This window comes from Anser brachyrhynchus (assembly GCF_964034855.1).
Source record: "Anser brachyrhynchus genome assembly, chromosome: 4".
NCBI lineage: Eukaryota > Metazoa > Chordata > Aves > Anseriformes > Anatidae > Anser > Anser brachyrhynchus.
In genome coordinates, this window is record NC_137698.1 from 34,693,439 (window position 1) to 34,708,294 (window position 14,856).

General features: G+C 36.5%; 1 protein-coding gene across 1 annotated transcript in view; it reads left to right on the forward strand.

Moving 5' to 3' along the window:
• Window positions 1–14,856, forward strand: part of IQCM (IQ motif containing M) — a 188,854-nt gene that overhangs the window by 122,659 nt on the left and 51,339 nt on the right. The window contains 3 exon segments of the mRNA XM_080589426.1: window positions 957–1,146; window positions 2,498–2,642; window positions 5,410–5,544. Coding sequence (XP_080445552.1) covers window positions 957–1,146; window positions 2,498–2,642; window positions 5,410–5,544 — 470 coding nt within the window.

Here is a 14,856-nt window from a genome sequence, read left to right on the forward strand (position 1 = left end):
ATGTGGTATATGATAAAATCCTCAGCTATATTTTAGTTTACATTTCTGCCAGTTACACAGCTTGGAATGCAAAATCTAATGACTTGATTAACCACCATGAATTGTTTTGATCATTCCTCAGTTGGACATAGTCAAGTATCATATAGGAGAACTGTAGAGGTGAGACATTGGAGAATTCCTTGTTCTTTATCAAGACAAAATTGAGAGATTTTCTTGTTTTAAAATTATTAATTTTACTGTAGTAAATACCTCTACAAATCATGTTCTTGGATATCTTGGCTTTTCTGGTGTTTCTGCTGTCCTGTTTTGAAAGGAAAACCTCCAATACAGCCTTTCTAGGTATGTTCTTATGAAAAGGATTGACTTAAACACATTTCTCTGTTCTTGTAAAATTTATTTTTTGTTTGTTTGTTTGTTTTTAATTGAAAATTATTATAGAAGACACATTTAAAGGTTTCAGTGTGCCTATCTACTAGATATTATTTCAATGGTAAGAAACATGTATACATATAACATAAGTCATTTTTTTCAGTCTGACAAATTCATTACTTCAAAAAATGTTTTTCACATTTGATACGACTTTTTACATCCTCCTTTTTGTAAAAGTCAAAGTAGACAGAAAAAAGCTATGTGGTTGGTTGGGAAATCAAAACATTAAGAATGTTTAAAATAATAGCTTAATCCTTATAGTTTAGAAAGTCATGGGAATTGTGGAGATCTACACATCTGCACAAAACATTTGTCAAGCAGATTTGGATGCTAATTCTGTAAATGTAGTTCGTAAATGACCAACAGTTCCTTTTCAATCTTTTCAAGCTGTTCCTGTAAGTGAAATGATTCTACATGATTCTGTACTTATTTTAGGTGAAAATTACAATTTGTCTAACATTTTGGTTCATAGTTCAAGCATTTTTCTATGAAACTGAAAAACAAATCTTCTGTACTTTAATTTCTAGTGACAAACGCCTTTCTCTTCAAACCCAGAAAAAGGAAAAGAAAAATGTAACTCACCTGGAAGACTTCGGAGCTTTTTGTGATTGTACAAAGGATCCTGGGAGCAGAGAAGTACTTAAAGCAGTCATTTGCATTCAGAGATATGTGAGAGGGTGGCTTGTACGCAGGGTTTTCAAGAGGGTAAAAATTAAGGTAATGTCTTGGTTGTTTAATCTACGTACTGCTTACATTTTAGTAGTGTAAGAATTCTTGATTATTAATATTTAGCTGTGGAAAACAAAACAAAACAAAAAACATGTTCAGCTAGTCCGTATGCCATCTCTGTTGTGCACCTTCAAGGTCAGAGAGAATTCAGCGATACTGCTCTGCTGGGACCTGTTTCCATCGCTTGATTGTAGGAAGGCTCTCATTTTTAGAAAAGAATGGCCTGTGTGGTGTGTGATCCCTTTGCCTTCTAATAGTCTTGGTGTATATGCATATTGTATTGTTAATTCTGGAGCCTGCAGTCGAGGTAGAGAAACAGGCTTTAGCTAACAGACTGCTTATTGCACCCTTCTCCCACTCTCTTTTAAGCTTAAATTACTGAAAAAAAACCAACATGGATTCTATAGTATAAATACTTTTTTTCATGTTTGTCATCTCGTATTGCTAAATGAAATGCCAGTTTCTGAGAAATGGCATACCAAAATGCCATAATACGCACTTCTGCTTTCAATCTCGGAGTTTATACCAATTTAAAAGCGCTTATGCATATTGAAGGCTGGCTGCTAATGGAGGCTGCATAACTTCAGTTAAGATACCATGTTTTTAGTGATTTCTAAGCCTTCTGTCTAAGAAGTAAACCCTAAGAAAACTTGTAACTAATTCAAATAAGTGGGTCAAGTAGGAACTGAGTCATCCATTAAACTATCTATTTTATTAGTTTTCCAGAATCCTAAATAGGATAGTAAAAATCAGGTCATATTATTTGGTAATCATCAACCTTTAAAAATATTCCTTCACTTTATATGGTGGAAGAGAGGGAGATTAATGATGAGGTGAAACTGCATTTCTTGATATCTACTCCTGGGCTGTAGGAAACAAATATATATTTTTCCTCCCATGACATACTTTTAATCAAAAAATGGATGTTGAACACACAGTTTCCCACCTTGCCAAGTTTCACTGTTCCACTTTTCCTCTACTGAGATACAAAATCTTGTCTTTCCTCCCAGATTCTGATTGTGTGCAGATAGTATTTTCCATTTCACACAGTTCGTGATCTACTTCTGTAATTTGGAATAAAATGTGTTTATCTAAAAATAGTTCTATCCAATAGTTTTATCTAGTCATCTCTGGAAAGAATCATCCCTTATCAGAACTATGGAGTAGTTGTTTTTACATATCTGTCCACATATGTTTACAGCAATGGAATTTATTCTTGCTTTTATTTAAGATTTTCTCATACACTGCACACCTTTCAGTTCTAACTCCTCATATGTTTTTTAGTCAACTTTCACTTGTTTCTTACAGTAATAAAAGTGAAATATATCTGTAATTACAGTCAGCAAGTCATGGGCCATCCTTACTAGCAGTTGTAAGGTACTATTGTAAAATGATGGCGCGCATTAAACATCGAGCTGGTGTTTTGGATCCATCTACACCACTTCATTATTTTGAATTAGAGGAGTGGATGGACAAGAAAAAATGTAAGTCATCCCATTTTTGTACACAGTTTCTTTTGTTTTAATTTCAATGGTTTGTCTCTTAAGTAATATTCCAAGTCTGCAACACAGTTATTTTAAAATGACTTTTGGTGCAAGGCAGATTTGATGTCTCCATATGCACAACTGCATTTCTACGGTGTTGTTCCAATTGTAGGATTTAGCATGAATAAAAAGATTCTTCTGGTCACTTGATAAAGAAAGTAATTATTAACTGTTATCATTAACTATTTTAACTCTTGTGTGCTGCACATTTTGATTGCGTCATCATGTTGTGGGTCCTTGACTATCAATTGTTAAGTGTCATGAAAAGTCAGGAAGGAGGAATCTAATGAAATGGTAGATAAGAAAGTGCAAAACTAAGTATCATCATAATTACCTTAATACTATATCCTTTTCAGTCATTCTGGCAGTGATTTTTTTTTTATCTAGTATTATTGTCCTGTTGGTTTTTTTTGTTTGTTTGTTTGTTTTAGGATTGTTTGAAAAATGGATAGTGCTCATATCTCCCACAAAGAAATAAGTAATTTGTATGTTTAGAAAGCCTCTTAAAAGAAGATCCCTTTGCAGATTTTGTGAGCAATCCATGTATTAGAAATTTTATTCATGAAACTAGTTTTTACACTTGCTTTTGTTTCCTCTTTTTGATGGCTCCCTGTACAGTCAAGCAAGTGTGGTAGAGAGGATAGTTCAGCTGCATGGTGGAAAACTCAGACATGCTCTTACAATAGGATGAACAGCAATGGTCAGGAGAAGCATAAATGTCACTAGCTTGAAGTCATAATCAAGGAGGCACAGACAGGAGAGCTGCTTCTCCTGATGGTTCTTCTGATCAGTAAGCAGAGAAGTGTTGAACGAAAAGGAAACAGTTGACTAATACCAAAGTTGCCTGTTCCTTAGCTGCAGATGCTCGCTGACTGCTTTCTGCATCCTTTTGAATATTACTATTCATGTAGTTCTTATTCCCTAAGGATAATAGAAAGATACTAAGGAAAAGAAAAAACAGTTTAGACTGCAAAATATAATCTAATCTTCCTTTTTATGTAATCCATTGCCCTTCAAATTCCTCTTCCAGAGTAAGAGGTTGCTGCCTCATCACAGAGGATATTTAAGATTAGATGAGTGCATACTGTGGAAAATAGCTTTCCTGATGGGAAAAAGCTGAGAAAAAGAGAATTAGTTTGAGTTTTCAACTGTGCATCAAAAATGCAATACCATATGTTGGACTTAGGTGACCATCTTCATACCTAAGAGTTAGGAATGTGCTGCTTTATTTTTTTCTCCTTTAAATAGGCATTAGCATTCCAGAGAAATGAAAATATACCACCCATTAAACACTGCAAGCAGGTTCTAATTGATTCTTGCACCTTTTGGGCATGCTATGTATTAGTTGTTTATATCTTGTTTCCCATTTCCATTCAGTCCTTTAATTCTGCATCCATAAAGTTTTATGCTTTGGTATAAAGGAGGAGGATTTTAACACTTAATTTAAAAATATTCCATGGGTAGGTTTTGAGTTCCCTGTAAATGCTTTACTGATGCAAATCATGCAATGAATGTATCTTTGAAAAAAATCTTCTAAAGATTCATTATATAGTCTCAGTTTTGACTTCTGAAATTCCGTAATCAGGTTTTATATTCCTATCACCACATAGGAAGTATGTATGTGTATGTATATGTGTATATATACGTATACGTATGTGTTTGTGTATACACACACACAAACTATATATGTGTGTACATATATATGGTTTGTTTTTCCCTGTACATTACAAAAACTATATCAATAAAACTATTTAACTTCTAAAACATAACCTATATCCTTCTGAAAAAGTGCGTCCTTTTCCCAGGCTGAATAGCTCCTAACATTACTGTCTGATGCCTGAAAAGTTTGTACTACTCTTCATATTGTGGTGAAATGCTGGTCAGTGGTTGAGTCACTGATGCTTTCAGTAGAAAGACTTCAACTTATACTTTCAAAGCTTCTTTGTTTGTAGATGTGATAGGGTGTTGCAGCTCAATGTATTGTCCTGTGTTGTTGTTTTGTCTTTGCCTTCAAAAATCAGGGTGAAAAGTCTGAGTTAAAAGGCAGAAGCTGTTTTTCTGAAATGTTAAATTGCCATTAATTTGCTCTTCTATGATGAAGACAGAAACAGGCATGTTCTAGATGTTCGTGCATAACAAGGAGTGTAATTTGATTTATTTCTGTTAACCCTTACAGGAAAACTAGTGGTTCTGGTGATAAATAATAAATTAGCTACACTAGTATGTCTCTCAGGTAGGAAGATTTCTGGCACCAATTCTGAAAAAATCTTTAACTAGGTAGATCAACTGGAGTGTTCTGTGGACATCAGAGTAAAGAAGACCAAAGATTTTCATTTTTAATCTGTACTTTTCCCTCCCTGAGCAATGCAAAAGAAACCACATAATTTCTTTAACTGAAACTATATTATTTAATATATAAAATTTGTCAAGAAAATAATTGACTGTTAGCCCCCTACTATATGCCCTTGTTCTTTTCTAATTAGCCTTGGTAAGGCATCTACAGAAACTTCTATTACGATATTGCTTGGGACAATGTCTTGAGCACATCTGCCAAGTCAAGAAGAGTACTATTAACTACTATTGGCCTACGTTTCCATACATAGTTTATCAAGAACATTAACTTGATTCTAAAGAAAATGTTTCTAGAAAAATCAGTGCCCAATAACATATTGTAAATGTGTATCTCATGGAAGCTTCTCTTCTTCAGTTTATGAAGCGATGTTTTTCAAGAGAGAGCTTGACAAAAAGATGGACAGAAAGCAGTTATCTGAATTTTTTAGAGACTGTGGATATTTTATACCTGCCAGTGGAATACAACGGGTCTTCCAGCTGGTCTCTCCAGGTAAGCTGTTTCTTAAAAATGCTTTGCAATGGTACAAAAAATTCTACTGCAGATGTTGTAGGCTTTGGGTTGTTTATTTATATTGTATAAAGAAGCTACTACTCTTAAAAGCATAGTCAAGACAAACCCTACCTGATGTTGATGTTCTTTTTCAAAATGGGCCATTTTATCTTTATACTTGAAATAAAGTAGATTTTGTAGAGTTGCACTGTGTCTAACAATGCTGGACTACAGTCCCATACTGTCTTGAAATGTAGTAAGAGGGCGTAGAGCAATTTTGTAGCAGGTTTGCAGTTGCAGGTGTCTCCAGGCAAAATATTAGCCTTATTCCACATTTTGTAATGTCAGTGGTGTTAGCCTTCCATCTCAGCCCAACTGACTTTTAAAAACATTCTCAAAGGAATACATTCATAGTTGAATGTAAATAGAACAAGACATCATGAATCAAGGTATCGTACCGTAAATAGGAGAGAGAACATTGCTCTTTAAAAATAGAAATAAAGTTGTAATCAGTTAAGCCCTTCAAATAAACCTAGACTCATCTTCCTTCTGGCTTTTCTCTTTCCCAGGGCAGTCAGTGGGAGAGTCTACAATGCTGTGCTCTTACTGCAGAGCAGCAGTGGCTGCTCCTGGGTGAGACTTATGTAGGCAGCCTCACTGGACATCTCACAGGGTGGGGTGGGAGATGCCATTTCCCATTTCTCCTCTATGGTAGCACACTCTTGTTTTGTACTGATATACACAGGTGCTCTGAACCAAAGCTGGCTTAAGCATAGATTAATATTGCCTCTGTGTCTTCTTAAGTTTAACATCCATCCCAACTGCAGATTCTTGCAGATGGTGATCTTCTTTGGAGACTACGTTTAATTTCATGTACCAGCATTTGGAAAGAATAATTTTAAAGTGCAACTTCCTTTAGTGAGAGAGAACCATGTTTAATTGGTGCTTTTGTTTTGTTAATGGCCTACATGCGGGTTCTTTCTATGATTTTTTTTGCTGTCTTCCAGCCAGCTTTCTGTTCAAGCTGCATCTTTGAGAGGAAGGCGGTCTCTCTGAGTGTCTGACCACACATCATACTTGCACGTTAGGCTGCTTCTCAGTGTTGGCTCCTAGCAAATGCAATTAATTTATCATGGAAAATCATGTATTACATGTCATTTAGGTCACATTCCTAAGACAGTGTGAATAAGACCAGGTATTTTTAGTCATTTGCTCAGTCCCCATCACTATGGTAACAGGAGATTTTGTGACTGCAAGACAGATTTCTGTCTTATATCCTAGATTTGGGAGACTATTGCTACTTTTTGCTATGTTCACAGAGTAGGAAATGTTCATGCTTCCCCACTCATTATTTAATTTATTTAGTGTCTCTTAGGTATGAGGTGTTATCAAGACTGGTTCACTTATTTGAGGCAGGGTGTGGGCTTCTTATTTATTTCAAATTCAAAACTCTCTCAAATTATGAATGTATAAATGATGAATAACTGCTGAAACATAAAGATGTGCTTGTGTCTAAAGGGCACCCATAAAATTATTTCTAACAAGAAAGCATTTTGAATAAATGGCACTTATCTATAAAGTGCCCTCTCTTTCTCAATTTTGTAATACAAACGTCATTATTTCTGAAGATAAGTTATTAATAGAGTACAACCTTGCTAAATTGCCTTGGAGAGACACTGCAACTGGCTGAATGTTTTGAATTGCTTAATATGGATTTGATGCAGCTATCTCCTGTGCCAATACAGAGCATCCCATACAATCAGACTGCTTATTCAGGAATGGGACTATAAGGGATGTGTCTGTGTATATATGTGTGGGCAGAGTGGTAGAGAGATCTAGTAATTACCATATTGAGCTTTTTGAGTGATCATTGCATCTTTTATGGCCATGTTACTGATCCATGGAAGGTTAAAAAAGAGAAGTACCCTTGCCTTGTGACTATTTATTCTGAGCATGGGGGGAGAAAAAGGATTCAAATTTTTAAATTAAATTTTTTCTGTCTCATTTTACTTTTACTGTTGCCTGCCTGCCTGCTTGCCTGCCTTCCTTGCTTGCTTGCTTGCTTTCTTCCTTCCTTCCTTCCATTTTGTTCCCGCAAAATGATTCTAAATATTACTAAAAGAACAGGACCTGTAAAAATAAGTACCCAGATGTTGAATGTCCTGTCACCTTTCCATTTCCAGTAATGAAATGGTGAGTACTGTCTTTGGCTAAGAATAATTTTGACAGTAAAAGCTTAAGTCTTTTTTATTTTATATGTTCTCTTGAGAGTTTTAATTACATCTGCATAACTACAAATCTGATTTGTATGGATCTGTTTGTTTGAAGCAGTTTACTTTTTGTAAAAGTTAGACAGTGAATATAAGATAGTAAAATTCTCATCAGAATAAAGCAAGAATATTTGTAGCAGAATGCTAATATGTATTTATATAACAATGAGCTTGCTGTCAAAATAGAAAAGTAGACTATCCTTTGTAAAGTACCTGCAATGTGAATTAGAAGTACCAGGTAGAACAGAGAAAAAAAGAATGTATGGATGGCTACTAGACACAGTGTTTTGAGTTGCTTTGCTTATACAAGCAAAGCTAATAGAATAATTTGACCAAATGTGACAATAGCGATAACTCTCTTGGGAACTAAATAAGGCATTGGTACCTGGTGTGAGCTTATGGGTGCTTAATGGACACTTACAAGGAAAGACATGTTTGTGATTTGCTTTTGAATTCTGATTTTTAACCTCTGGGAAACAAAGCGAGCTTCCTTTAGATCAAATGAATTTGACCAGGGGTGATTCTCAAGAATGACATAAAACTGTTAGAGAGCATCCAAAGGCAGGCTGCACAGGTGGCAAAGGGTCTAGAGGGGAAGACGTATGAGGAGCAGCTGAGGTCCCTTGGTTTGTTCAGCCCAGAGCAGAGCAGGCTGAGGGGAGGCCTCATGGCGGCCTGCAGCTCCCTCACGAGGGGAGCGGAGGGGCAGGCGCTGAGCTCTGCTCTCTGGGGACAGCGACAGGACCCGAGGGAACGGCATGGGGCTGGGACAGGGGAGGGTCAGGTTGGATGTCAGGAAAAGGTTCTTCACCGAGAGGGTGGTTGGGCACTGGGACAGGCTCCCCAGGGCAGTGGTCATGGCACCGAGCATGCTGGATTTCAAGAAGTATTTGGACAACGCTCTCAGACACAGGATTTGATTTTTGGGTGGTCCTGTGTGGAGCCAGGAGTTGGACTCATGATCCTTGTGGGTCCTGTCCAACTTGGATATTCTATGGTTCTTTATCTTGCTCCACACAGTGGGAGGAAAAGTATGTGGCGGAGTTACTAGCTAACACATTGCTCACTGAGTAGTTAAGAACTGACTAGGATTAATCAAATGGTTTTCTGTCAGTGGTGAGGTTTAGCTGCTGGTTTCAAGAAAAAGCCAATTACAATTAAGGTCATAGTACGGTGGTTTTTAGATTTCATACACAAGTAATAATGCTATTTCATCATATTTCATAACAATTTGTGCTGCTACTTATTGCTGATGAGAGAAAACCACTGCAATGCTGCTGTACCTTGTTTGAATAAAATAAGAAAATCAGAGGTAATTAACCAATCTATTTTTTGGCCATATGTTTGAAGTATCCATTGAAATTATACACAGTAGTTCTGAAAAATATGTCTATAAATGTTTTTCAGAAAGCAGTGTAGTAGACTGTTTAAAAATACTTTTTTTCTCTGATTGACTCAAAGTGCTATGTGTCCTACTCAGGTAAATATTTACACTGAGTTCAGTGAAACTATGCACGCATGTAGGTTGGATACTGGGACTTGTAGTTATTTCACTTTTAGATTTGCTGAAGAGTCTGGCAATAATATTTTGTTATTTAATTCGTTCTGCAGTTACTGGAATTACTACTGTTAATGCTGGTTGAGGCTGTGAGGTACATAGTTGCGATCTGATCCCAGTACCTTTTGTTAGAGGCAAAATGTTGATGGCTGCAGCATACTGGTAATTGGAGTATTTTCAAATGAAATGTAAACACAGTAAGGATTTTCTCTACAATTGGCCCTTCTAAGAAGCCTGTACTAAAAAACAGATTTCTACATCTTTGTATTTGTGATCTTGATAACTACTCATGTGTTTATACAAAATATTCAGTGTTTAGGCTAAGGATATGAAACATCACATATTCTACGCAAATTTGAATCACTGCCTATAAGCCATCTCAATTTATATCAGCCTTGCCTCATGGCTTATTGTTCTGCATTTACAGAAAGGTAGTAAACCATCTCTTCATTTAAGTACAGAAGTGTGCACAGTACTGCAGTGGTTAATTGGCAAATATGGCTTGAATTTGCATATATTAGTGGAAGGAAAGTTTTCCTTTTTACAGGAGCTTTTAGGTTGCAAACTGGTCTGGCTTGATTTGAAACAACTAATGATAGTGCAAAACTATGAGCTCTAACAGACATGTCAAAGCAATATGTCTTCATTAAAGTCAATGCCAATTCCCTATCAAGCTCCAGACAAAGAGGGGGAGAGACAGAGAGAGAGATGCAGGAGTTCAGAGTTCCCTGGAGAATACTTCCCTGCATGAAGTTGATAGAGGGTAGCAAAGCAGTGTGACTGCCCTCCTCACAGCTTGTGGTTTAGAGCTTGACTCATGCTGAACCTTCATCATTTTTCGGTCCCACTGGGCCATTCCATGATAACTAGTGCCTGTTACTGGGGTTTCTGGAAAGCTCTCATATGTTTGGAGGTCCAGCTCAGAAATGGCACTGTATGACTCTGAAGCTTTCCCCAGTGCACTCTGCAGTTATTTTCTCTCTCAACTTTTTCCCACTGTGGTTCATATTTGTGACATCTTATGCATAAATTGTTAAAAATAAACAACACCTAATAGCAATTTCTGTTGCAATGATGCCAGAAAAGCCTTATTTATAGAGCAGGACCCTTCTGTGTTGAGTTCTGTACACATTCTGAAGAAAAATATGCTTCCTGCATCACTGATAGGAAATAGCCTCCTAAAACTGTGTATTTGTCATTAAACAAAATATTACAGGATGAGCAACAAGAACCCATAAATACTGTAAAAGGAACAGAAGTGTAACAGCTCTCATGCATCTGGTAAAACGCAATACTGTGTAGTTTCGTTCACAGTACTGTTGTTTAATAATGTTCTCCACACCTATGTGGTAATGAGTCCTGAGGCAGACATGGACTACCATTCTGACCATTTAAGCCAAATATAACATCAAGAAATTGAAATTCCACCTTGGAAGAACTCTATGAGTGAGTTAGTGATAATGAATAGAAGCATTAATAAAATGCCTTGCTAGAGCTATTGCAAAGCTTTGCATTTTCTACGTAATAGTTGCTGGATCAAGGCTAAATAAAAGCCTGATCTAATGATCCCTTCAGGCCTTAAAGACTGTGGGTCATTCACCATCAACTGCAGCAAAAGCAAATAAAATCTGTATAGTATGCTCCTCACTCTGATGCCTGATTCCCTCCCAAAAAATTTACAGATTAATATGAGCTTAAAAGGTTTCAGATCTCCCACACTGCTGGAACGTTTGTCAACAGGCATGCAAAGGCCCCTGCTGGATCCAAATGCTGTCTGATCAATGCTTGTCCACAAGCATCCTTTCTAACATACCACACACATACAAACATAAGCCTGTGTTTCTCTCTCTTTTTCCTTTTAAAGGAACGTAAATTTTGTGCTTAAAAACTTAATTTGATTGAGTGTTTTGCTGTTAGCATGTCATCAGTATGCTCTTCCTGACGCTGGCAAATCGGAACAGGAAATTCTATTTGGGTTACCCGCACAGCCTGGAGTACTCTAGGCCAGCCACCAACCTTGTTTTAACATGATTAAAATGTTACTTCTTTTTGACAGTAACTATAGTCCAAAACATCATTATGGATTTATTAAGATGTCTTGATAATAAAGTTGAGACCTAAATAAAACAAATGACCTATTCAGTTGATGAAGAGAGTTTTTGCTTGTCTGTTCACATTTGGCATGACATTTAGAATTATTCTAAAAAAAAATACTTTGAAACAACAATGCAACTATCAGAGAAGGAAATTTTTGCTTTAAATTCTCCTTTGCTGCAGTGCCTACAGAATAGTTTGCAATAGTTGAACTAGTTGTATGCTGACACTGCTGCCTGTTATCCAGATTGATGCTGTCTAACTTATATTCTCCTGTCTGTCTCTTCATCTTATACCTGAACTATAAAATCTTGGACTGCCTTTTTGTTTCATCTGTGTTAGAGTCTGACACGGAGGGTCCTGTTCTGCACCTAGGGCTCTGGAGCACTATCCTTATACAAATAGATTGTACAAATGCTGATGCATTGTCAAATCTGCTTTAAAGAAAGTTGGGGAACTTTTAAATTTAAATGATATAACTTACCTACACCGTATTACAGAATCACAGAATGGTTGAGATTGGAAGGGACCTCTGGAGGTCATCTAGTCCAACCCTTCTGCCAAGCAGGGCCACCTAGAGCACATTGCACAAGATTGCACACAGGCAGGTTTTGAATATCTCCAAAGCAGGAGACTCCACAGCCTCCCTGAGCAACCTGTTCCAATGCTCTGTCACCCTCACAGTGAAGAAGTTTTTTCTCGTATTCAGCAGGAACTTCCCATGTTTCAGTTTTGTGCCCGTTGCCTCTTGTCCTGTCACTGGGCACCACTGAAGAGAGTCTGGGCACCACTGAAAAGTCTTTGTCTATAGACAAAGTCCTTACATTTGACTGGTTTCCTATGCCAGACACCATCTTCCACCGCCAAATATATGAGGAGGGATGATACCTTTCACTGTGAATCCAGTGGCAGGTTATGAGTGGGAGGCATGACACAACACAATTGCAGTACTTAACCATTACTGTATGGCCAGTGCTGGAACACAGACCAGTCTCTATGCTGGTCAGACTTCTGGGAACAGCTGGCTGGAGATTAGGCAGAATGGACTTTATGTGGGCCAGCATTCTTCACTGCACGTGCTTATCAAAAATTTGTGAGGCATCACCTCTCAACTGAAGCTTAGGATGTTTTTTTTTTCCTGTTCTCTGTAACAAGGATACTGTTTAGGATCACTGCAATAGAGTGGCTTGATCAGGTTGCCCATCTTCCGTCTTAGCACTTTGGCCTGTCTCAGGCCAAGAAGGACAATCTCACTAAGCACCTTTCTTTTACACCTGGCAGTTTGAGTTTTCATTAATGTCACTACAAGGAATTTGTATTTTTATATAGATATTAGCAGCTTAGTTTTCTAGTACATTTTTACGCAATAACATCAAGTGCAGTTCATTCCCTTGATACAACAGCATACATTTTAAAACCTTTTTAAAGGTATAAGCAAATTAACATGTTTGCCCCACTGAAATGCTGCTTTGTCTATTTTACATTTTCAGACTCTTTATCTAGGAGATATTCCAAATCACCAACTGGTCCGTGTAGGTAGTCCCCTTTTCATTATTATGGACCAACATGAAAAGACTGCAGCAGTGTGTACGTGCTGATTTGTCTCCAGCTCATCCTTATCAGTGTCTAGCCTCATCTTTTCTCTTAGCTGTAGCTAGATTGTATTAATCTGTTGAAATCTCTGGCTGTTGGCACATTAGTTTCCACACTAAGTAAATAAATGAAGTCCCTTCCACTAAAAGAACTCATCAAGTTCCCTTGTCTTGTAGGGGAATTAGCTTTTTTAACCTTTCCCATGTAGGATTTAGCTTTAATTCTTTAATTGGCTGAACAGTTCTTGAAGGCCCACCAGTATTGATGGAGCAGGTTCATTGCTTCCTATGTCTGAATGGCAAGTGTACCTGACAGAACAACTCAGGATGACATTTACCCTTTTTGCAATTGCATTGTTATCTGCTCTTCCAATTGTGGTCCTCTATAACACAACAGACTTTATGGCTGCCTATACAGTTTCCCCAATTTTTGAGCTCTTGATTATTCCTTTCCAAGTTTAGTACTTTGCGCTTATCTCTATTGAATTTTGTCTTATTGATTTTGGGCCTTTTCTCCAATTTATCAAGATCATTTTGACTTTGAGTGCTCTCCTGTAAAGTGCTTGTAACTGCTTCTAGTATATTGTCATCTACAAACTTTATAAGTGTCTTCTCTATTCTATGACCTCAGTCATTGTTAATGAAAACACTGAATAGAAATGGACTCAGTACAAACAGCTCTGAGATCTCACTTTATACTTCATCTTAGTTTTGACAGGAAACTATTTAATGACCCTTTGAGTAGGATAGTTTTATCTCTAATAAGAAAAAAATGAATTAGCAGAAAATATGTTCATAAAGATTAGGGAGCTATTAAGAAATTCACAAATTCTAGCATAGAATAGCAGTATATGGGAGAGAAATTAATTTGTTGCTACAAATATGTCTATTATATGATTTAAGAAAGTTTCTTCTCCACTAAAATGTGAAGAGGTTTATCACTGCAGTAGTCTGGGTCAGAAGGATATGGTTTAGGTTTCTACAGTTCAAAGAACATCTTGCTGTCTGTGAGGAGATGGACCATATAAACTGACTTAACTATCACTCCTATTAAAATATATATTACAGTATTTATATTTTAGCATATGCGTAGTACAATATATCTATAAATGTATGTGGGTAGGTGCTATAGAAAATGTAAAAATAGAAGACCTGTAATGTATCTTGAAAAAAAAAAAAGGAAAGGAAAAGAGATCTATATCCAGTGAACAGAAATAATTTTCTGAATAAATCTGAATAATTACTGCGTCCATACTCCAAGATCTCTTTGACAAGGTGATGGATGTAAAGATCTTAAACATCTAATTTAATAAATATGAAAGGAGAATCATTCTAATATGCAGTTTATGGATTAATTTACAGAATATATGGCTTTAATCTTTTTTGCTGATTTTTATCCTTACTTTCAAAGCATAATATTTTTTTCCAATACTGCATTGTTATAGATAAGTATATATTATTCTCATTTGTTAGATGGAGAAATAAGAAAAAGATTTTAAATGGTTTGTCTCTTATCATATACTGGATTAGTGGTAGAAGTTTAGCTACAATTGTTTGAAGTTGGCTGACAACTGGTTCTTCCATGGTCATGAGATAGATGCATATTCAAAGAAGCATCTTATATTTTTATCTATCTGTCACATATATATGTGTTTGCACACTCACACTTAGCCCTCTTCCCCAGACATATACTTAAAATTTTTGATTTTAATAAGATTGTTCTATTCTGTCATCAGCTTAACACTTAATTTTCAATACTTTCTTAAACCTAATTCATATTCACAGAATTCCTTATGTG